The sequence below is a fragment of the Lutra lutra genome, chromosome 14 (assembly GCF_902655055.1).
Source record: "Lutra lutra chromosome 14, mLutLut1.2, whole genome shotgun sequence".
NCBI classification, from domain to species: domain Eukaryota; kingdom Metazoa; phylum Chordata; class Mammalia; order Carnivora; family Mustelidae; genus Lutra; species Lutra lutra.
Window position 1 is genome coordinate 73,354,519 of NC_062291.1, and position 24,545 is coordinate 73,379,063.

General features: G+C 37.0%; 1 protein-coding gene across 1 annotated transcript in view; it reads left to right on the top strand.

Moving 5' to 3' along the window:
* TRUB1 (TruB pseudouridine synthase family member 1) overlaps positions 1–24,000 on the top strand; it is a 41,573-nt gene extending 17,573 nt beyond the window's left edge. Inside the window, exons 4-8 of the mRNA XM_047702802.1 lie at positions 7,133–7,214; positions 18,819–18,891; positions 20,561–20,700; positions 22,740–22,796; positions 23,544–24,000. Coding sequence (XP_047558758.1) covers positions 7,133–7,214; positions 18,819–18,891; positions 20,561–20,700; positions 22,740–22,796; positions 23,544–23,803 — 612 coding nt within the window. The 3' untranslated portion in view covers positions 23,804–24,000. The remainder of the gene's footprint in view (positions 1–7,132; positions 7,215–18,818; positions 18,892–20,560; positions 20,701–22,739; positions 22,797–23,543) is intronic.
* Positions 24,001–24,545: the final 545 nt, after the last annotated feature.

Below are 24,545 nucleotides of genomic sequence, written 5' to 3' on the forward strand. Positions count from 1 at the left end.
ATTTCAAAAATAGGCATTTTTATCTTGTTAGCTATTTGTTTTTCTTACACTTTTAATTTTAGATTATGTATCTGTTTAAAAAAATTAAGTCATTTAAATTTAAGTATGTGGGATATTACATTTTTACCAAAAGTAGTTAAAATTTTTTAATGAATTTTTTAAAATTAGATTTTGTGTTTAGCACTGGAAGGAATCTTATAGATTGCCTCCAAAAATTTTTTGGCCAAGACCCATAATAAGAAATTCATTTTACATTGTGACCCTATATACACATACACATGTAAAAAACAAAAATTTCAGGGGCATCTGAGTGATACAGTCGGTTATGCCTTTGGCTTGGGGAGCCTGCTTCGCCTTCATCTTCTGCCCCTCCTCCCAGTTCATGCATGTGGTTGGTCTCTCTATCTCAAATAAATAAAGTCTTAAAAAAAACAAAAAGCAAAAATTTCATTAAACAGCCCTATTAACCCTATGTACAATGTACTCTGGATATTTTTGCTTGTACTTCCTTAAAAAAAATTGGTTCCTACAGCCTCCAAACTAGGCATGGACCTACCAGACCTACCACTGGACCTATGTTTACTCTTTCTCCACTTCCTGCTTTTACAGACGAATTTTATTTACATTACAATGCTACTAGAAAAATTCATCTTATAGTATGTGCAGGGTAGAGTTACCTTAAGAGTAGCATTATTTGTTCTTGGATGGCAGATATGCAGTGTTCACATTACAACCTTATCACAGTGCTTCCCTCCCTCACCATCCAGTCCTGATTAGAGACATTGCTAATTGAACATGGCCTACACTCTTTACTGTTGAACCAAGAGACATCCTTAGAATTCATTTCAACATAATGCCACTTCATACAGTCACTGTCAGTTAATGGGTAGAGTGCTGACCTTTTTAATAAACTCTTTATGCCATCAGATGATTTGGTTCCATTCTTTGAAGACCAGAGACCATTTCAACCACCCAACTCCTTTCTTGTATTCCTTCCAATTCAGATCAGTGTACTATCTAAGTACTAAGTATCTAAGAACTACTCTGTGTTCTTCACTTCTTCCTCTCCTTTCTTATAGTACTCTTTGCTTTTCCAATGATTATGTTTCTCTTGAGCCATTTTTTTTTCACTGCATGCTCTTTTTGGTTACATTTATAATGTGTATAAAAAGTAGATCAATAAATACTATTAAGAGTTGACCCTTGAAAAACACACCCTTGTACTAACCCCCTACATAGTCATAAAACACCATATAATTTTGACTCCCTAAAAATTTAACTTACTAGTCACCTGCTGTTTATCATAAACATTACCGATATCATAGTTAATTATTAACACATACTTCATAGGTTATTTGAATTTTATACTGTATTCTTAATGTAAGCTCGAGAAAAGGAAGTGGTATTAAGAAAATCATGAAGAAAAAATGCGTTTATAGTACTGACTATAAAAAATTACATATAAGTGGGGCGCCTGCGTGGCTCAGTGGGTTAAAGCCTCTGCTTTCGGCTCAGGTCATGATTCCAGGGTCCTGGGATCAAGCCCCCGTCGGGCTCTCTGCTCAGCAGGGAACCTGCTTCCCTTTCTCTCTCTCTGCCTGCCTCTCTGCCTGCTTGTGATCTCTGTCTGTCAAATAAATAAATAAAATCTTTAAAAAAAAATTACATATAAGTGGACCCATGCAGTTTGAATCCATGATGTACAAGGATCAGTAATATTACTATTCCCAAGTATTTTGTGTATCCCTGGATCTCTCTCTTGAGTTCCAGGCCTATTGGATCTCTTTAACTACATGTTCCATAAACACTGATGTTTATGTCATCTAAGCAAGTTCTGTTGGAAATCTTGAGTACAGTTAATTTCATTCTTTTTCATATCTATGATTTCTGGTAACCTCGGCAAAACATGGCACTCATCAGAAACAGGGAGTATCACCTGCCTGTTCTTTAGGGAGAAACAGTTTCTCTGGGCATTAAAGTGAGAAAGAAATTTCTAACTGTGAGTGATCTTGCATGACAGACAGTGGTTCTCAAAAATCGTTTTACAACAGATAAAGAAGTGGATCTATATAAAATGTAACTTAGGTAAGATAACTCTGAGAGACGTTAGGCTAATGTGTCCCTTTGGCCTAACTTGTTCTAAATACCTAGAAGAAGGCAGTGGTTGCAATGATCCCTCTACCAGCTTCCCTACATTATACTTTGTTTGAGCCAATCACTAAGCAGATATACTTAGAAGTAACAGACTGTGATGAGATTTTGTAGTACTACCTTTATTAGCGTCCTATATTGCTGATTAAAGTCAGTTACTTATATGTGCTTTAGAAACCACATGAGCAGATGGAAGGGTTGATGTCCTATTATGAAATCACTCATGCCATATAAAGACTAGCATTTTCCAGATGTAAGGCTACTCCCCTATCTCTGTGGAGATAAACTGAAGTGGTACCTCTAGACAAACCCAGCATTTCTTCAGAAAGCAGCTTTGTATCCCTTCAGCAGTTGGGGTATCCGAACTTTTCCACCATGGATGTGTTCAAAAGACAGTAACCTTCCCCCAAGTGTACAGTAGCATTTTGAGGTTAACCAGTCAATGGCTGCTCTGAAGTGTGACTTGAATATTGCTCCTGTGAAATATAAGCCCGCTCTCCAGGACTTGCGCATTTCTTTCATTTTCTTCAGAGTCTAGTCCAATTTGTACCTTGTCTTTACACTCTATTAACATGCATACATTTCATGAGTACTATATTGAAAATTTGAAGGGCTTACACTTATGATCTATAAAGAGCTATTCCTTTTTTAATGAAGACATTTGAAGTTACATGTTCTTGGTTTGGTAGGTTTTTTAAAAAAAAAGTTCTTCCTCATCATAAATAATATTCCTTTGTTTGTGAAACTTTAAATGACAAGCTTTCACATCAGACCTCAAAAAGCAATTGCTTACTTGAGAGGGAAATGATTATGTATACTTTCTATAATATAAAAACATTTTCCTTTCTTCTGAAGAGTACAGAAGCCAATTTGCTCTTAAATCTGTCTAGCTAATATCTTGCTATGGGGTTCCGGGAACTTGAAGATGAGTAAAGTAGAAAGTAGGGTACTACTAGTAGCAGAGAGAAACCGTGAATCCCACAGAGCACACAGGTCAGTGGAAACTTCTTTCAGAATTCTTAGGACTTCCATTTGTTTTGTTGCAGTCAATTTATGTTTAACGAATACCTTAACAGAATTCAGAATTATCAGGTATGCATCCTATCTCTCTCTGTAGAATTTAGGGCAGTAAATAGAAATACTTTTGACCCCATAGGATAAAATGGTGATGTATGTATACACATTCCCGTGTCTTTTTTCTTCTTGGTGGTGAGGTTTTGTTTCTCTTGAGGGCTTGCCTGTCTGACTGGATTTTTCTAAGTAGCTTGTGGACCATTGACTAGAACTAAAAGATTATTATCACTAGATGCCAAACAAGGGAGAGCTAGAAAACAGCTATGATTTAGCTCAGCAGTTGACAAAGTATGGTCCAGGGACTTCTGAGGTATTTTCAGGGGTCTGTTGAAGTCAAAACTATTTTCATAGCTTTGCAATCTGATGAGTATGTTGTGGAGTTTTTCAGAGGTCTGATTGATAGCATGCCTCTGATAGTTAATGAAATGTGTACATGTATATCAGTGTTTTAAACATTTTTGTGTTTTAATTTCTAACACAGTATCAACAGATAGAACTCATATGAAAAAAAAAATTGTGCCAGTGCTTCTAAATAACTTTCAAGTGTATATAGGGGTTTAAATCACAATGTTTGAGAATTGCTGATTTAGGTATTTTATTTCCCTTTTTAAAAAATGCAGCATGTAGCCAGATTAAGTGTAAGCACAGAACCTGGAAGGATTTGAAACTTGGCAGATACAATCTGGATGTCCCAAACTATGGTGAAATGTGAAGAATTTCACAGATAAGAACTTCTCCAACGTGTATATAATTCTATCAACAAATTTTTAATTAAATAGCTACCATGTTTCCATTTAGTAAGAAACACAATAGAACAGCAATGCAAAATCCAAGCTAACAGTTTGTAATTGGAGAAGATAAGGATCAATATATATCTTTGTATTTCTCACAAGCTCCTAGTAAAATAATTTGTACATTCACAGCCCTTAAGAAATATGATTGAGGGGCACCTGGGTGGCTCAGTGGGTTAAAGCCTCTGCCTTCGGCTCAGGTCATGATCTCAGGGTCCTGGGATTGAGCCCCGAGTCGGGCTCTCTGCTCAGCGGGGAGCCTGCTTCCTCCTCTCTCTGCCTGCCTTTCTGCCTACTTGTGATCTCTCTCTGTCAAATAAATGAATAAAATCTTAAAAAAAAAAAAGAAATGAATGAATGAATACATGATGTGGGTTTGATATAGGCCTTTCTTCTAGGTAAGAAACTTGTATTGAGTGCTTACTCTTAGCTTTGTTCCCAGGTAGGTGTTTGGAAGTTGAGAGGAATTAATAGGGTGGCTTTGAAAGATGAACAGGAGGTAGGATTTGAATCTTAGAAAAGAGAGGAAGCTCAAGGCTAGGGAAGTAGCTTGTGCAAGAACCCCTGGAGTCTGGAGACAAGAAGAGGAGAATGAATATTGCATACTTGAAAGCATGTTCCAATATTAAAAGGTTCCTGGTTAAAACTTGTTACATAGAATAGTGCAGACATTTTCAACATTTTCAAGGCATAGTATACATGATCGCAGGGTTTTTCTCATGCAATAAGATAGATAATTAAGGCAAAAATTAGAGCATTTTCTTGCTTTACTGTTTCTTATGGGAACTCACTGTAGCTAGATGAGGTACTCTACCCAGTTACTGTAAATCATTCTGTATCTTCATCTTCTTCTTCTTTTTTTTTTAAATAATAATGACGATAATAGTGTTGTTCAGTGGTGCTCACCATGGGCAGGTATTGTTCTCAGCTCTGCCCTCCCAAGGGCTGTATGTACCCTGCTGTATGTACTTTTCTCCATGATTACGCTTAATCCAGGTCGATTGTTCCAAAATATGGAAGCAGGAATGGAGCATCTCATCAATTAAGTGATGAGACTGAATGTTTAGTTACAAGAAACTAATTTTTGTCAATACTAATGGAGTTTTGGGGGGGACTTTTAAAATTTTAATTCCAGTATAGTTCACATACTGTGTTATATCAGTTTGGGGTGTATAGTAGAGAGATTCAGCAATTCTGCATGTTACTCAGTGCTCATCACAAGTGTACTCTTTAAACCCCATCACCTGTTTCCCCCATCCCCCCACCCACCTCCCTTCTGGTTACCTTCCCTTTGTTCTCTCTAGTTAAAGGTCTGTTTCTTGGTTTGTCTCTTTTTTCCTTTGCTCATTTGTTTTTTCTTAAATTCCAGGGATGAGTGAAATCATATGGTATATGTCTTTCTCTGACAATACTAATGAATTTTTTTTTTTTTAAGATTTATTTATTTGAGAGAGAGCGAGCGAGAGAGCATAAGTAGGCAGAGAAGCAGGCAGAGGTGGAGGGGGAAGCAGGCTCCCCTCTGAGCAGAGAGCCCGATGTGGGGTCGATCCCAGGACCCTGAGATCATGACCTGAGCTGAAGGCAGAGGCCCAACCCACTGAGCCACCCAGGCGCCCCACTAATGAAATTTTTAAAAGTTAATTCAAATACATTGGAACATTACCTCCTGTAGTCCATTGGGCTGTCTGGGTTGCTTTGTTGGTTGAGTGTGTGACTATTGATTTTGGCTGAGGTCATGATTTCAGGGTCCTGGGATCAAGCCCCGTGTTGGGCTCTGCACTCAGCGCGGAACCTGCTGGAGAGTCTCTCTCTCCCTCTGTTCCTTCTCCTGCTCGTTCTTTCTTTCTCTCTCTTTCTAATGAAAAATCATAAACAAACTATTTTGAGCTATATAATAGAAGATGATTTCACCAATGGGCATGTAAGCTGGTATAAAATGCTTGTTTATGGGAATTTGAAGTTTTAATATTTTTCTCATTTTTGTCTCTGGTTCCTCCAATAGCCTAATAAGCTTGTCATTAATAAACTTAAGTTTCTGCAAAGTATTTTGAGCTTCCTCTTTAACAAATTGCCCACATAACTACAGATTATTTTCAGTGGGGATTCTATTCCTTGCATTTTTCTCACTGTTTCATGAGATGTTCCAAGTAAAACTTGAATTTGTCCAAAAGAGGGCAGTATAAAGAATATGTAATACACGGCACCTGCTTAGTCAGTTGAGAGTCGGACTCTTGATTTCAGCTCAGGCTGTGATCTCAGAGTCCTGAGACTAAGCCCCCACATCACTCCACACTCAGTACTGGGGAGTACGCTTCTCTCCCTTGGCCCTCTCCGCACTTGTGTGCTCTCTCTCTCAAATAAATAAATCTTAAAAAAAAAAAAAAAAGAATATGTAATGCAAGTGTGCCCTGAGGTGAGAAGTAAATAGGCCTCAGTTAACTATGAATGCTGTAATTCTTCACTTATGAATAAATGATCAGTTCTTAGAAGTGACTTTTTTCCTTTTAGAGAGCTCGAGAAGTAGCTATTTCTCTTCATTAAGAAAACTCATGTAATATTAAGCATACTACCCTTGCTGTACGAGTTTGGCCCATTTTCTACATATTTAGCTTTTGTTTATATATCTAATCAAGTTACTGAGCTTGGTTTTAGTATTTCATATAAGAAGTAGTAAACTGATTTTATTTTTAAATTAATTTTAATTATATGTGTGGTAAAATTTTTGAGTCTTGTGATGGCCATGTAGGGATTTATTGTACCATTCTCTCCACTCATAAGTATATTTGGAAATTTTTCCTTCAGAATCAAAACTGCCTAGTATAAAACTGGTTTTAGAAATATGTTGGTAATAACTGTGTTTATAAGCCATAATTGTCAATAAAATCAGGCTTTTCCTTGTCATGTTGGCTGGTGTGGGAAGTTTGTGCATGCTCCTTAATTTATACAAGTGCTTCCCACATATCAAAAGTTAACAAAACAAATGCAGTCTTATTTTTGCTTTTAATTTAGTGTCAAGTTGGTAGTATTGGTGAAATTCTGTATAAAACTTTAAGACATACATAACAATTTTTCTTTACCTTATGACGTATTTTTCTCCCTTGCTTCTCTTCCTCTAGAGGTATATTGCCATTGGAGAACTGGGGAAAGCTACTGACACACTAGATTCTACTGGGAAAGTAACAGAAGAAAAACCTTACGGTATGATGTTGATCTAATGTGGTCACCTTTTTTAAGATTTAGAGAAAGTTTCTGTGAATTCAGACTTTTAAAATAGATGTCTTACTGGATATTACCAGTGATTATTACAGTTATTAGTACATTTCCTTGGGTTAATAGGATTGAAAGTTGATCACATTTTTGCTTATTTCGTATGAGTTTGTTCATAAAGATTTATCATAATTGCCTCTTTTCCTGTAATCAGTTTTTTTTTAACGTTCAGAGTTCTTCCAGATAATTCTCTAGCCAAACAAACATTTATAGCTAAGAATTAGGGATTTTACCGGTGTCTTGTCATTGTTTATTGACTTACTTTTTTACAACTATTTCTTAGCTTTTGAAACATACCAGGTTTAGGACTTTACAACTAATCATTTCCTCTGCTTTTGGAGTACATTAAAAAATATGACAGAGGGAAAGCTGTTTCTCTAGAAGTAAAACAGAACTCACTGGGGCCCACCTTCATTTCCCTGCCATTTCTTTTACTACTTTGAGTAAGGATAGATAAGTGAAATGGTTTCCTAGGAACTCTCAGGGTGTGAGGCTCTTCCTAATACAGTGGTTGCCATTCTGTATGGTTGGCTCACCTATGTTATTATATCATCAGTTGTGAATTATTTGTAGGCTTTCTGGTTGTTGGGTTTTTTGTTTGTTTGTTTGTTTTTGCCTATGTTTAATGTTACCTCTTTTTAATTTAGCCAGTCCAGCATCTGGCTTTCCTATTTTTGTGTTGAGCATCCTTAATATATATTACATACCAACCTTCTTCTTGGCCTTGTTTGCTTCACTTGTCTTGTTAACATTTATATGTAACTTAGTATCTTATTTGATTAATCAAACAACATAATCAAAAGATAAATCACTGATTTATGTTGAGTTAAAAAGAGATAGAGGTTGAATTATCTTTGAAATTATTGTTATTAGGAAATAATAGCAGACCCTCACTTAATAGAAACCCAACCATAATTTTCAGCAGGAAGCTTTTAAGGGATTAAAGAGGCATAGGACAATAGGAGGATGTCTGAGATTTCCAGAGTATACTAAAGTATATGCCAGTACCTACATAATCAGAAGAATGGTGAGGAAGTAAAATTGGTAAGACTTCTTGATGGGATGGGGTTGTAAGGGCATTGTCAACCATGATCAGGTTTCTAGGTTTTAAAGTTGGTTACATGATGATACAATTCATTGAGTAGGGGATACTTGAAGAAGACCAAGGTGATGAAATGCAGTTGACCCTTCAACAGGACAAGTTTGTCTTGTGTGGGTCCACTTATACATGGGGAGTCTTAAATGCAGTACAGTACTGTAAATGTGTTTTCCTTATGATTTCCTTTTTTTTTTTTTTTAAGATTTTATTTAGAGAGAGAGTGCTGTGAGCAGAGAGGAAGAGCAGAAGGAGAAAGAGAATCTCATGTAGACTCCCATGTTGGGTGTGGAGCCTCACACAGGGCTCCATCTCATGACTCAGAGATCATGACCTAAGGCAAAATCAAGAGTCGGTTGCTTAACCAACTGAGCCTCCCAAGTGCCCCTTCCTTATGATTTTCTTAGTGACATCTTTATCTAGCTGACTTTATGCTAAGAATATTGTATATAATATATGTAATATACAAAACATGTGTTAGTCAGCTGTGTATGTTGTTGGGAAGGCATTCAGTCAGCAGCGGGCTATTAGTAGTTAAATTTGCGGGGAGTCAAAAGTTATACATGGATTTTTGACTTCATGGGGGTTCCATGCCCCTTAACTCCTGTGTTGTTCAAGAGTCAACTGTACTTAAACATTCCCTTCCTGCCTGCCCTTAAGCATTTTGGAATTTTAAAAAACTCTATTTTGTATTGTGCAATTTGTAACCTTCCTTACTTACTTTAAAGGAAACTTACTTTGTTAAAATCATCTCATTATATGTTGAAATAAGTCATGGAGAAACCAAGTAACTTTCTTCAGACTGGAAAGGGAGACTTCCCTATCGTTTCTTGATTAGTATTTATAGTCCCAGAAAAGGAAAGCTCAGAGAATTTTGCTTATTGACGTGAGTTTTGTATGTGGTTTAAGTAAATTAGCAAATGTCTGTCATCGATTTAAGCTGCCAAAGCAGGTACTAAGGGGAAAATAAATAAGTATGAGACCAAACCTGTGTCCTTAAGGAGCTTCTGTTTAATGAAAATCTAGGACCCGTGTTCTCAACCCTCTGAGACTCAGTACTGAGACCTGTAACCAATATTTTATAATGCCTTCCTTACTCTCTTGAACTAAAATTCAGAGATACTCTCCCCTACCTACATGTTAGGAAAGAAGTCAATATGATACAATAAACAGAATATAAAGAAGAAATAAAAGTAATTTATAATAAGCTAGGTATGTTGCTCTGTAAATGCACTGCTATTACTGCACTAAGAGTTGTAATGAACTAGTCAGATGTTGACACAAATATGAATGCCGTAAGTATAAAGGCAGACTGATACAGGTATGTTGTATTGATGACTCAGTAATGGAAAATTCAGTATATGAAAAACAGTACAAAAAATACTTTGTGTTTAAGTGGAAAACAGGCTTAGATTCTAGCCTCAGGTGATTATAAACAGGCTTTCATCCACATAAGTATCTGGCAGACATCCAGAAGTTACGTGGTGCACAGAACACTGGATCGTGCTGTCCCATCTGCATATTGTAGGACATCCAGCATTCCTGGTCCTCATCTATGAAATGCTGCTGATGCTGCCGCCCCCCCCCCCCCCCCCGATCACTGTAACGATAAAAAAAAAAAAAAAAGCAGTTCTTAATTGACACGTTGAGGACAACTGACAGGGGGAAGGCAACTAAGGCGAGATGCAGTAAATGGCAAATGGCTGCTTTGCCGTCATTTTTGTTCTATCTGGACAAATACTGTTTTTCACCATTGTTTCAGATACCTAAAGCTTAGAAGAGTAAGAAGACAAGTTTGACTCAGTAGACTGAAAACTCAAACCATAGTAATAAGACCCTTCCTTTTATTCTCTTTCATGGAACCTTCCTTTATCCCTAAATAGGATACTTTTCACCATTTATGAATACACATTTGCATGTTAATCCGTAAGCTATGTGGCTGAGACCATGTCTCTTTCGGTCCTTACTATATTCTTGGCATCCAGGACCACGTGTGGCGTATAGGATAAAGCATAGAGCATGATTAAGTAAGCAGACAGTGGATACGCACGGCAGAGATGACTGCAGCTAAGTCACGCAAAAGGCAAATTTTCTTCCTACCTTCTGCGGCTCTTTCCTCACCCACGTCTGGGTGTTAAGTCTCAGGCACAGTTGGCTTTGATGTGCTCATCTGCCCTTCGCTGAGCTCAGGACACGAGGGCCGTGGTGGCGTCCCAGGCTGTCTCAGATGTGGGCCAAGCTTCTGGGAAGGCCGGACTGCTTCTGCGATAAGAATAGATTTTTCTATCTCTCTTGTGGCTTTTTTATTGGGAGGCCAGAAATGTGAAAGGAAAGTGGTATCTCGTGCTAATCCTCTGGTCTAAACCCTGCAACTCACTGATCCCAAGACAGGATTTAGCAAGGTCTTCTCGAGTGGATGTAGCTGATCTGTCTAATGGGAGAGGCTCCTCTTGGACCGTGCTTGGCTGCCCACACTTGTCGGAGGAAGCTGATGAGTTGAATTGGGTCTCGGATTGTGATTTAAACAAATAGGGCACACACTCTAGTAGGGCTGCTGTGTACCCTGGCATTGGTCATCTTATGGTGCCTTTCGTTTGTGTTTAAACCTTTTTATTATGAAGTGTTACACAAATAAAGACAAGTGAATGAAGCTTAAATTTACAGCTCAGTGAACTATCACAAAGCAAATCTCCCTGCAGCTCCTGGTCTAGTCATCAAATAGAAAATTCCTAGAGACGTCTTTCAAGCCCCATTCCATATATAACATTCTTCTGTCGATACACATTTGGGCTGACTCTGGTTTGAGGCTTTATGAATAAAGCTGCTCTGTGTGTTTTGTACCTGTTTTTGGTAGACACATGTACTCATTTCTCTGGGATATGCCCCCAGGTGGAATTGCTGGGTCACAGGATAATCCTGCTGTACTGGGAATTGTCAGGTTTTCCAAGTAATTGTATAACTGCGTTTTTACCACCAGTAAATGACTTTCCCTTGCTTGGACAACACATCGTATTAACAGTGTTAATAATGTTGGCTGTTCTGATGTGTGTAGTGGTATTTCATTGTGATTCTCATTTGATTACTAATGAGATTCAGCACTTTCTCATCGGTGCTTTGGCTTCTTAGTCATATTCTTTTCTGTATTGTCCAGGTCTCTCGCCTCTTCTTTTGTTTTTGTTTTTTTCTTTCTGTATTGAGTTGCCTTTTTAAAAATAATGATTTAGGGGCGCCTGGGTGGCTCAGTGGGTTAAGCCGCTGCCTTCGGCTCAGGTCATGATCCCAGGTCCTGGGTTCGAGCCCCGCATCGGGCTTTCTGCTCAGCAGGGAGCCTGCTTCCTCCTCTCTCTCTGCCTGCTTCTCTGCCTACTTGTGATTTCTCTCTGTCAAATAAATAAATAAAATCTTTAAAAAAAAAATTAAAAAAAAAATAATGATTTATACAAGATCTTTGTATACTCTGGGTATATGCTCTTTTGTTGTATGTCTTATGGATATTTTCTCCTACTCTGTGGCTTATCTTTTACCTCTCTTTAACCCACTGAGCCACTCAGCCACCCCTATCTTTTACCTCTCTTGTGTCTTGGAAAACAGAAGTTTTTAGTTTTAATTTAGTCCCCTTAATCAAGTCTTTTCCTTTGTAATCAGTCCAGTTGTTTTGGTATCTAGTTAAAAAAATATGGGGCGCCTGGGGCGCCTGGGTGGCTCAGTGGGTTAAAGCCTCTGCTTTCGGCTCAGGTCATGATCTCAGGGTCCTGGGATCGAGCCCCGCATCAGGCTCTCTGCTCAGTGGGGAGCCTGCTTCCCCCCCTCTCTCTCTGCCTGCCTCTCTGCCTACTTGTGATCTCTCTCTCTCTCTGTCAAATAAATAAATAAAATTAAAAAAAAAAAATTTAGTCCCCCCTAATCAAGTCTTTTCCTTTGTAATCAGTCCAGTTGTTTTGGTATCTAGTTAAAAAAATATGGGGCGCCTGGGGCGCCTGGGTGGCTCAGTGGGTTAAAGCCTCTGCTTTCGGCTCAGGTCATGATCCCAAGGGTCCTGGGATCGAGCCCCGCATCGGGCTCTCTGCTCAGTGGGGAGCCTGCTTCCCCCCCTCTCTCTCTGCCTGCCTCTCTGCCTACTTGTGATCTCTCTCTCTCTATCAAATAAATAAATAAAAATCTTAAAAAAAAATAATTTCCTACCCCAAAAGTATGAAGATATTTTCCTATATTCTAGAAGTTTTGGTGCTTTGCCTTTCACATTACATCTGCAATCCACCCTTTTTTCTACCCCCACCCTGTATGGGTATTCTATATGGCCCAGCACTTTTCCCTGTTGCATTGTCTCCTTGGTCACGAATCAAGCACCTTATAGATACGGGTTTGTTTGGAATTTATTTTGTCACTCTGGTCTCTCTGTTCTTATGGTAACACCAAACATCAAACTATCTTAATTGCTATAGTTTTAGAATAGATCTTGTTATCTGAAAGAGCGAGTCTTTCTGTTTTTTTAAAGATTTTCTCTATTGGTTTTTTTATAGCTTTCTTGTCAGAGTAAGGAAGTTGCTTTCTGTACCTAATTTACTGCTTTTTTGTTACTTTGTTTGTTTTAAATAAGCTTTACCCCCAACGTGTGGCCTGAACTCAAAACCCTGAGATCAAGAGTCACGTTCTCTGCTGACTAAGCCAGCAGGGCACTCCCAACTGTTGTATTTTTTTTTTTTAAAGATTTTATTTATTCATTTTACAGACAGAGATCACAAGTAGGCAGAGAGGCAGGTAGAGAGAGAGGAGGAAGCAGGCTCCCTGGTGAGCAGAGAGCCCGATGTGGGGCCCGATCCCAGGACCCTGGGACCATGACCTGAGCCGAAGGCAGCGGCTTTAACCCACTGAGCCAGGCACTCCCAACTGTTGTATTTTTTTTTTTTTAAGATTTTATTTATTCATTTTACAGACAGAGATCACAAGTAGGCAGAGAGGCAGGCAGAGAGAGAGGAGGAAGCAGGCTCCCCGGTGAGCAGAGAGCCCGATGTGGGGCCCGATCCCAGGACCCTGGGACCATGACCTGAGCCAAAGGCAGCGGCTTTAACCCACTGAGCCACCCAGGCGCCCCCCAACTGTTGTATTTTTTTAAAAATCATGAGTAGACATTGAATTTTATCAAATACTTTTTCTGTATCTGTTGATTTTTCTCCTTATTCATATATTAAACTAACTTTACATTTCTAGAATAAGCCCAAATTGACCACAATATGTTATCCTTTATATAAATTGTTGGATTTAGTTTGTCAATATTTAATGTAGGATTTTTGCATCTTTGTCTCTGAGTGAAGATTACCCTCTATTTTTCTTCCTATTAATGTCCTTGACTGGTTTTGATATCAAAGTTATGCTGACTTCATAAAATGGGATGGGGAGTATTCTCATCTCTTTTTTTAATGTCTAGAATTTGTGTAGATTGGCATTATTTCTTTTTCTAATACTTGGTAGAATTTACTGGTAGACATCTTGAGTTTTCTTTGTTAGGAAGGTTTTTAGTAATGGATTGGACTTCTTTATTAAATATCAAACAATATTTTTTATTTCTTGTGTCATTTTAGGTAATTTTTACCCTAGGAATTGGTTCATCTAAATTTTCAAACTTATTAGTATAAAGTTGTTTATACTATTTCTTTATGACCTTTCTTTTTATTTTGAAATAACATCAAACCTATTTTTATAGTTTTCAGTATGTAGATCTTTCACGTCTTTTGTATGTGAAACCCTAAGTCCTTCATATTTTTTGATGCTATCACAAGTTGAATTTTAAAAATTTCAGTTTCTAATAATTCATTCTTAGTATAGAGAAAAGGAGTTAACTTTTCAATATTGGTCTTATGTCTTTCAGCTTTGCTAGACTCACTAATTTGAGTCACTTTTGTGTAGATTCCTTGTTAGGGGGACATTTAAAGTAGACATTTTTCCGGGTCTACATGAGCCGTACTTCTCAGACTTGGCTTCTCTGAGATCTCAAATGCCCTGGGTATTCAGCCAAGTTTCTTCATTCTGGTTGGTTGTAAGAGCCCACCTTGTAAGAGCTTTGATAGTGGTTCTTTGGTTAATTTTGTGGCAACTCACTGTATTATGTGCAGCTTGGAATGTAGTCAGTATCTAGTGGACCCCTGTAGACATCTCTTTCTCTGTGTGGTTCTCTCAAATTCCAGCTGCTGCTTCTTCCCCAAACTCTTGATTTTTATTCAGTGAGATTGCTAAATTCCTTGGTTTTTGTCTTCTTGAAGGGAAGAATTCTGTTGAGAGACCTGAGAGAGAATTAAAGCAGCAAAGGTTTTATTTAGCAAAGGGGAAGTATCCTCCAGAAATGTGGCAAAAAGGGTTGCTCTAAGGCAGATAGGCTGGTCTCTGGGTGGAGACTAGGGGGGTCCACCACCCTCTTTTCTCTCCCACTGCTCATGTCTGTCTATCTCCCTACTCTAGCAAGATCACAGTTCTCTTATTCCCCTCCTTGCACCATGGCTCAGAAAGCATCTCCAAGTGAAAGCAAGTGAACCTCAGAAGGGCCTCGCCTGGTTCTTTCCCTTCTCTTAGGGATTATAGTCTTTGCTGTCTGTTGTCTAATGTTCGAAAACAGTTGTGTGTTAGATATTTTTTCCAGTTAAGTAGTTGCTTATAGTGGTAATGCTTGTCCGGTACCATTTAACTCTACCATGGTTGAATATTGCTTTTAACTCCATAGTTCATTTAAGTACCAGCTATCATGATATGAGTAGAGTCAACACATTTTAAGCAAATAATAATGTGTGATGTGATCTTGCATATATTAATTTTATGAGAATGACTTTTTAAAATTAATTTCAAATGAATACTGGCACACTGATGAATTATTAGTCCCTATGAAAAGAATACTTACCCTAGTCCTATGACATTTTTATCATACCCATCTTCTTTTATCAAATATAATTTTTTTGATTGTTATTGGATATAATCGCTTTAGAGATTTTATTCTCCATTTCTTTTAAATTCTTTGTAGGTAAAATCTGTATTTTTTTTTAAGATTATTTATTTATTGAGAGAGAGAGAAAACACAAGTGTGGGGAGGGCCACAGGGAGAGAGAATCTAGACAGGCTCCTCACTGAGCATAGGATGGGGCACAATATGGAGCTTGATCTCACAACTGTGAGATCACTACCTGAGTCAAGACCAAGAGTTGGGCGCTTAACCGACTGAGCTCACCCAGGTGTGCCTTGAGTCTTTATTCTTATTATTAATTATTATTTGGATTGTACTAATACCAGTTTTAGAGATAGCCAGCATGTTTCACACATACTCATATAGTGAATATAATAATCATATGTTAAAAAATAATCATGTTTTATTCTACTGTATCATGTTCACTTTTATTGCAAAACAACTTGCTACATAGGCTTTCTGTATGGTGATTCAAACATCAGATGAATGATTGGCGTCGGTGACTTTTAAATGCCCTTTGACTTTGACATTCTGTCACTGCTCAGCTAATTCAGCAGGAATGTCTTGAGTGCCGCCATATTACATAATTACATATTATATATTACATAATTGTGTACATTACATAAGAAGAACTGCCTTTGCTTTTAAGGAGCTTAGAGTTTCATTGGCAAGATAATACCTGCATACATATAGTAGGTAATAATTAAAAATTGAGTATGATTGAGACACCTGGGTGGCTCAGTTTGTTAAGCGTCTGTCTTCTGCTCAGGTCATGATCCCAGGTTCCTAGGATAGAGTCCCACTTCAAGCTCCCTGCTCAGCAGGGAGCCTGCTTCTCCCTCTGCCAGCTGCTCTCTCTCTCTCTCTCTGACAAATAAATAAACAAAATCTTTAATAAAAAAACATTGTGTATGAATAATTGCAGAATGAACAGCACAAACCAGAAATGCCTGAAATGTTAAGTCGGAGAAAGATCTTGGCAGAAGTAGAATGACAAAGAGCACATCTTATCATCTTGTGTTGGGGAGTGTCAGTAAAGGAGAGCCACCCAAGCAGGAAAAGGAGTATACGTTGGCAGGAATGTTAGTAAAGAGACCAGCCTAGCAGAAGTAGAAAGCGTTTGGTCTTGTATTGAAAAGGTATTGCTAAGTTATGAAGTTTTGCAGTGTTCTCAGCAATGACATATCTTTAGCAGTGGTCCCCTTGGAGGTAGCATTGGCTGTCTGATTTGGAAGTTTTGCATCACTAAGGTGCCACCAGTAATTGTTTTAATGTTGCAGTAGAGTGAAAATTTTTCATGGAAAAAACTCACCATATCATGAGCTACATCTGTTTGAAAAACAGTATGAAGAGAACATCCATCTGAGATCTGTCTTCATAGACCACTAGATGTTGGAGAAATTCTCTTTGAGTTCTGTAGATCTTCTCTGTTTGAGACTAGTAGATTCTAGTCTTTTGTTTGTGTTTAACTTGAGGATCCAGGTCACCCTGAGGTGAAGATTCTTATGTTGATATTGAAACCGGAATCCAGTATTCCATGCTGTCTTTTAATCTCTGTTCTGGTTTTACAACGATAACTCAAAGCACATTATTTTTGAAAATATTTTTTAATAAAATCAAATGTAGCATGTATGTATTAGACTAAAAAGTTTGAATAAATTTCCTACAAAGTGAGAAAGAAGCTCTATAGGGGCACCTGGGTGGCTCAGTTGGTTAAGCATCTGCCCTCAGATTATGATCTCAGGGTCCTGGGATAGAGCCCCATGTCAGGGCTCTCTGCTCAGTGGCTAGTCTGCCTTTCCCTTGCCCTCTGATCTTCCTCCCAACTTGTGCTGTCTGTCTCAAATAAATAAATAAAATCTTTTTAAAAAAGTATAATTTTTTTCCATTGACTATAAACTAAACAAATTATAGAATATTTCTATAATTATTGAGTATGAAATATGTATATAGTCATCTATATGTATGAAAATCCCAAATACTGAATTTCAGTGTTATAGTTTTCACTTGTTAAAATCATAGAACTGTACTTTAATATTATAGTGATAGTATTTTTTAGTTAATATAGTTAATAACAGTCTGTTGGAAAGAGTATTAAATAGAAGCTGAAAATGTTACTAACAAACTGAAAGCTTTATGTCTCCATTCACATTTTCTAAAATCATTGTTTTAAAAATGCTTAGTAATCATATCTTTGCTATGTACATTCTTTTTTTGCACTGGCTTATTTTTAAAATCAGACTCCTGGGAGTGTTTGTGTAAAAGAACAGAGAAATTCTAAGCAGTGAAGGGACAGAAGGAGACAAGTAAATAACAACTTTACTTGGGGACAGAATCGAATGTGAGTGTGTCAGTCTTATGCCATACCACAGAGCAGTTTTGAAATCTAGCAGGTGAAATTTTTAATGTGGTTAATACTTAATAATCTTTTTTTAATACTGCATTAAGTTGTTTATCGTATTTGATGCCTGGAGAAACTTAAGCAACTTATATAAGATGTTATTTTTAAGTAATCCCTACACCCAAGGTGGCCTTGAACTCAACCCCAAGGTCAAGAGTCAGACACTCCACCAACTGAGCTAACCAGGCACAACCCCTTTCAAAAAATTTTTTTAACTAAAAAGTTTAATTGATTTTTTTAAAGATTTTTAAATTATTATTTATTTATTTGACAGACAGAGATCACAAGTAGGCAGAGAGGCAGGCAGAGAGAGTAGGAAGCAGACTCCCCGCCAAGCAGAGAGTCCAACGCGGGACCCTAGGATCATGACCCGAGCCGAAGGCAGAGCCTTTAACCCACTGAGCCACCCAGGCACCCCTAATTGATTTATTTTTTAATTGAAGTGTAGCTGACATTCAATATTATGTTAGTTTCAGGTGGAAAACAGATATTCACTGTTTACCATCTGTCACCATACAAAGTTACCACAATATTATTGGCTATGCTGTACTTTTCATTCTCAGAATTTACTTAGTTTACAACTGGCAGCCTCTTAATCCCGATCATCTATTTTACCCATCACCACTTACCATGATGAGCACTAGGTAATGTATATTTTTCAGATCACCACATTGTACACCTGAATTATACTTCAATTTAAGGGAAAAAAAAGGACTTACCTGTATTTCTCTACTTACTTTCCGATCTCATTTTTTAATATGACAGTATTGTTTCTAAAGCTAATGCAACATTTTCTCAGGTCTTCTAAAGGCTATAGTAAGAACCACCTAAATGTAACAAGGTGACTGGATCAGTTTTGGAGAAGATTTGGAGAAAAAATTGAAGCGAAAGAAATTTAGTCTTAATATTACACAATACAAGACTTTCTCCTCCTTTTATCTCATTAATATGTATTTTATTCATCTCAACAAGGTAGAATTTGGCATACAAATTCAATTTTTAATTGAATATTCAGAACTTTCAGTGCTGTGAAAACAGCATGTATATTTCTGTGGTTGTTATAGTATTCCATTTTTTATTCATTTTTGGCAGATAAAATAACACAAGAAGATATTGAAGGCATTCTACAGAAATTTACTGGGAATATAATGCAAGTACCTCCCCTGTAAGTTCAATTATTGAATTTGGATAAGTGTTTAATTTTTATTTTTCAGTGATTAATATCACTTTAATGAGAAAAAAAGGGGGGCTTCCTTTTATGTATAATGAGGCACCTTTTAATCTGACATATGATCAAGTAAAGGTGAGCCTGATTTAGACAAGTTACAGAGCTTCCAGCACTCTGAGGTAGTGGAATGTGGTTTCCTCTGTCTCTGGGTGTTGCCACAGCCTGACATCGATGCTATTCCAGAGTTTATCGGTCTTTCTGATTCCATCTGTATACCTCAGGGCAGTTCTGGAGTGCAGAGCTGCCGGTTTTCCCAGAGTTGCTGTGAAGGGACCAGTCCAGGAGAGTACTGGTCTCAGCTATGATTCATAGTCCAGTTAGTACTTTTTTTCAGGTGTGGGGACCATTCTTTTAGGCCCAGAATCTGCTTCACAAATCTCTGCAACAGATGAAACAGATGAGAGTTATAATATATTAAAAGTATAAGAATAGGATCACCTGGGTGGCTCAGTGGGTTAAGCCTCTGCCTTTGGCTCAGGTCATGATCCCAGGGTCCTGAGATCGAGCCTCGCATCGGGCTCTCTGCTCAGTGTGGAGCCTGCTTCCTCCCCTCTTTCTCTCTCTGCCTGCCTCTCCACCTACTTGAGATCTCTGTCAAATAAATAAATAAAATCTTTAAAAAAAAAATAAAAGTATAAGAATATTGAGTACCACTTAACCATATTTTTTGTGCACATTACCATTTCAAGCGAATTGCTTTTTATTTTTAAAAAATGGCTGAATCATGTGTCTGGAGGTGACTGACAGTTCTTTTAGAATTTAATATTTTATTTATATATAAAAATTAATTAATTAATTAATATAGTAGGCTCTGTGCCCAGCATGGAGCCCAATGTGAGGCTTGAACTCCACGACCCTGAGATCAAGACCTGAGCTGAATACTTAACTGACTAACCCACCCAGGCATCCCTAGAATTTAGTATTTATGTTTTACTTTAATATCTTGATTTTTTTTCAAGAACACTGAAATATCTATAGGGAAATGTGTCTTCATAATTTTGCCTCAAATGAAGGTTTTAAAAATTTTGCAAGCTATGAACAAATGTTATTTTTTGATCATTATTGTTAACATGCACATTTATATCTATAAGAGCAGTTTTAGAAATTTTTTCTCTGTTGATTATTCCAAGTATTTTGTGATCTAATAAAATTTTATCACACAAAGCTTAAGATCTATTAAGTCGATTTGCATTTTAGAAATATTTTATTAAATTTTATGTGAAAATGAATATTATTATAATAGAAGTTGTTTAAAGGAAATACAGTAGAGAATACTGTGACCAGAGTCCTCGTGCCCTTAACCCAGAACCAGGACCAGTGAACACATGATCAGACCATCTCCAGAGAGAAGGTTAAAGTGTAAAATTGACAATACTGTTCACTGGGAGCAGACTGAGCTTAGCTTTAAAGCTATTTAGGAACTCCGTCTCTGGCGCCATCATGGAGTAGATTAGAAGAAAAAAATAGTTCATGTCCTAGAAAGATTCAATTTAAGGGCTTCTGGTCCAACTTTCTTTCCATGCTGTAATGTGGAGTTATTCTCTGTCATTCTATCTTAATCTTTTCTCTCTCCTTCACTCCGTCTCTTCCTCTCTTATCTTGCAAGCTATTCTGCATTAAAGAAAGATGGACAGAGACTTTCAACCTTAATGAAGAGAGGCGAAGTAGTAGAAGCAAAACCCGCCAGGCCTGTTACCGTATACAGCCTCTCCCTTCAAAAATTCCAGCCACCATTTTTCACATTAGGTAAGGTGGAAAATTTGAAATCATTTGTAGTTACATGTACCTTTATTCTGCATTTGGCTACTTTTGGGTAATTTAATTTAATTTAATCCTAAGATATTGGAGATTTTTAAAAATTTGAAGTTAAGTAAGGTTAGGATTTATTAATACCTTTCTATTTAATGAAAAAACTGATAGCTACATGGAAGTTTAGAAATACTTTTCTAAATAGGCTGAGTTTTTTATATATCATACTGTCTTCTGAAGTTGGAAGTAACATACCTTTGATCTCTAATCGCAAAGCGTAGATAAGGGGTATATGCTTTCAAAATTTTATATTTTGTGTTTTATTATCTTATGGATGCTTGTTCCCCCATTTTGGCTAGTACCTGGTAGTTTACATTCAGTTTTAAAATTTAAATTGCCCTTATAAAACAAAGCATTTTCAGTTTTTGGACAAGAAATTCTAAGAGCGGAGTGATTATTTCTTCCCTTTCTACGTTACCTGCAAGTTACTGCTAAGGATCCTGACGATATGGAAATAATGGGTAAGGCAAAAATGTATTCTTGGACATGCAGTAAACTTTAATTCAGGTTATTAATTTGAATTTATCTACAAATCTATATTTGAAATAAATTTAAAAACCAAAAAGTTTGTTTCTGTGGTTTGGAAATTTTATGATCTCCTAGTTGCAGAAAGTAGTAGCTCAAGTCATGAACATGTATTTGAACTGTGAAGAATTAAAAGCTGTAGTTTTTCTAAATTAGGCTTCCTTAAACTGATCCTGCTCTTAATTTCACAATGCCTACTAAATAGAATTCCCTTTGAAATAAATTCCTAAAATTTTTTTTCCCCTAACTTCGGTTGCTTTGACATTCTACTTAATGTATATAAAGTTCCTATGGAATGTGGTCTTTGTACAGTCAAAAAATTAAGTCACTTCTTTCCTTTTAGTGTCCTGACTCTAAAATGTTTAACAAATAATGAGAAAAATATACTAAAAAATATTTCATTCCATGAAAATGCAGTAGCTGTGTTGGCACAGTAGATATTATCTCTGAAAGGAAGAGAAATTGGAATTTTTCTGATTGCATTTAAGTTGTAAATACCTATTTTTTCACTTGAAGGTTATGGTAAGGCCCCAAAGAGCTATCTTTTCACCAAAGTCAAATACAGTGCAAGAATGTTTATATACCTGCTTTGATCCCAGTGGTCATTTTTTATCTCATCCATGGCCCCCAGCCTTGAGCTGATGGGGGGAAAAAAGAATTAAAATCCCCAGGTAGTGAGTTCTGGTTAATTCCCTCAAGTGGCTTTTTTTGTGTGATAAGACTATAAGCAGCAGGAGTATAGTTCTTTTTTGTGGAAATTCAGGATATCTTGTGGATGAATAAAAATAATCCAGAGTCTTGCTCTTAACCAGTAAATGTGTAATATTCTGTGTGAAGATGTTTAGATATGCATTCATTCTGGAACATTGTGTAATTTTAGTTATTTTATGATTTCTTTAGGAATATTTCCAAGAGAACATTTAAATAGACTGAGCTCTCAATGTAGTGTATTTTCCCAAACATAATTACTGTTCCTGATAAGGGATTTTGTTTGATGTATTTGTTGAGTGTGTAACTCTGAAAATATCATAAAAATCTACAGCTCTTGATAGCAAAGCTGAGATGTCCAACTATTTAAAACCAATTAAGTGAACAAGGTGTACAAATCTGAAAATATTTTTTATATGTACAGCTCATAATAGCAAAGCTGAGATTTCCAAACTATTTAAAACCTATTAAATGAACAAGGCTGTAGTATTAACGTTGGCGTGACTTGCCAGTTAATTTAAAATGTGTTCATGAGTTTCTGCTGTTTGTTTTCTCTACACTCCGACTTTTCAATCTCACAAACACATATGCTATTGGATGAATAATTTATGTTTCAGCACATAAATATTTTATCACTTGATTGTTTGCATAGTGCATTTTTACATTTGTTTGGGGCATCATTTCTATGTAAAGTGGATTTCGTAGGAGGTTAGCAATTTACCATGTCACTGTTAACATTCCAGATGTTGAATGTGGAGGAGGTTTTTATATCAGAAGCTTGGTCAGTGACATTGGCAAAGGTAAGCATAAAGATGAATTATGAATTATCATTTAGAGAGTAATATTCTTTTTTGATGGGAAGAGGGAATTTTCTATTTTTCATATCTCTGAGTGCTGGCCTTAGGGAACTGTACTCTTGCTGCCTTCAGCTTCAGAAGCACTGAAGGTTTATGGCATACAATTATCAGCGTACCAGCTGCCGTGAAATGCTTGTAATAGAAGAGAAAGAGAGGAGCAGGAGATGAAGATGGGAATAATCAGTGTAAGAACCAACATTATTTCAGATATATTTTAATGCAAAGGGATAAGATGAAAAGATTTATCCTTCTAAAAGGTACTTTCATTGATATAAGTAAAGAAAAATTTTTTAAACCGGGAGCCACAGTCTTGCAAACAGCTTAGAAGGCTGCAATTCCAGCTCTGCCATTTGCTGGTAGCTGTGGCACTGGACAGGCCAGATTACATCATCTGCAGAGGAGAGTAATGGTTACCTCATGGGCTTGCTTCATGGCTAAATAAGAAAAGTATGAGCCAGTTCCTCGTAGATTGTAAAGCAGTGCTAAGGTGAGTTACTAAATATTATTTTGCTACTTTATCATTTGTTAATCTCAAAGCTCTTGGTTCTTAGATTAGATTATTACAGTTTTACATGTGGGATGGTTTGGAGAGGTTTGAATCAAGATCTTCTGTCATTTGAACCTCATCATGACTATGAAACACTGAATCATTTCCCCTGTGGATTTTCTTTTCCCCTTTTGTTGCTATAGAACTCTCTTCCTGTGCCAATGTCCTAGAGCTGACCCGAACCAAACAGGGACCATTTACACTAGAAGAGCATGCCCTTCCTGAAGACAAATGGACGATTGATGACATTGCACAGTCTCTGGAACATTGCTCATCACTTCTCCCAGCAGAGCTGGCACTTAAGAAATCAAAACCTGAGGAGTCTAATGAACAAGTTTTGAGCTGTGAATATATAACTCTGAGTGAGACAAAGGGAGAAGATGATGTAATTAAGACATCTTAAGATTGGTTTGTGATTGTCATCATTTCTTGGTTGACATTTGAATCCTGTGTGCAGAATGACAAGCTACGTGCAAAAGACAATTATTTCTCCCCCCGTCCCCTGCATGATTTTTTTGTGTGTGAAGAAAAACGTCCATCATTTACAGTTTCTGTCGTGTACACTTTATCTGCTTATTATAAATAGGCTTGCGGTTCGTGGTTCGTTGTTCGGTTCTTTGCTTTACTACGAAGTGTTCTTTTAGGATGTTACTATGTTGTTAGATTGGATTCAGGAAAATCAAATCTTCTGATTTTGATCCTTCTTCAAAGTCTTTTCCCAGAAAAAGTTGAGCACATACTCTAATCAAAGAAAAAGGAAACTCGAGCTACGTGTCTCTTTGGTGTCACAAAAATGTATGTAAATTAGTGTTACTTTGACTTTATTTTGGCTTTCTAGTGGCTCTGTTGTATTGAATTCCTTATGTTTGAAAAGGCCATTATTTAACTCATGTTTTGAAGTTTACAGTTATTGAGAACATTTATTTGATAAGGCTGTAGTACCCAGTAATAGGTATGTTTGTTTAGATCTCAGAAACTAATAAACTTTTGTAATAAATATTTGTAACTAGATTACTGCTGCTACCACTAACAGAATGTAAATAGGAGACTAAAGATTTAATTAGATTCACCTCTACTATGAGTGCAAAGGACAGCCCTGTGGCTTATATTTTGGCAGCCGTGTGATCTTTTCCTGATGATTTCAT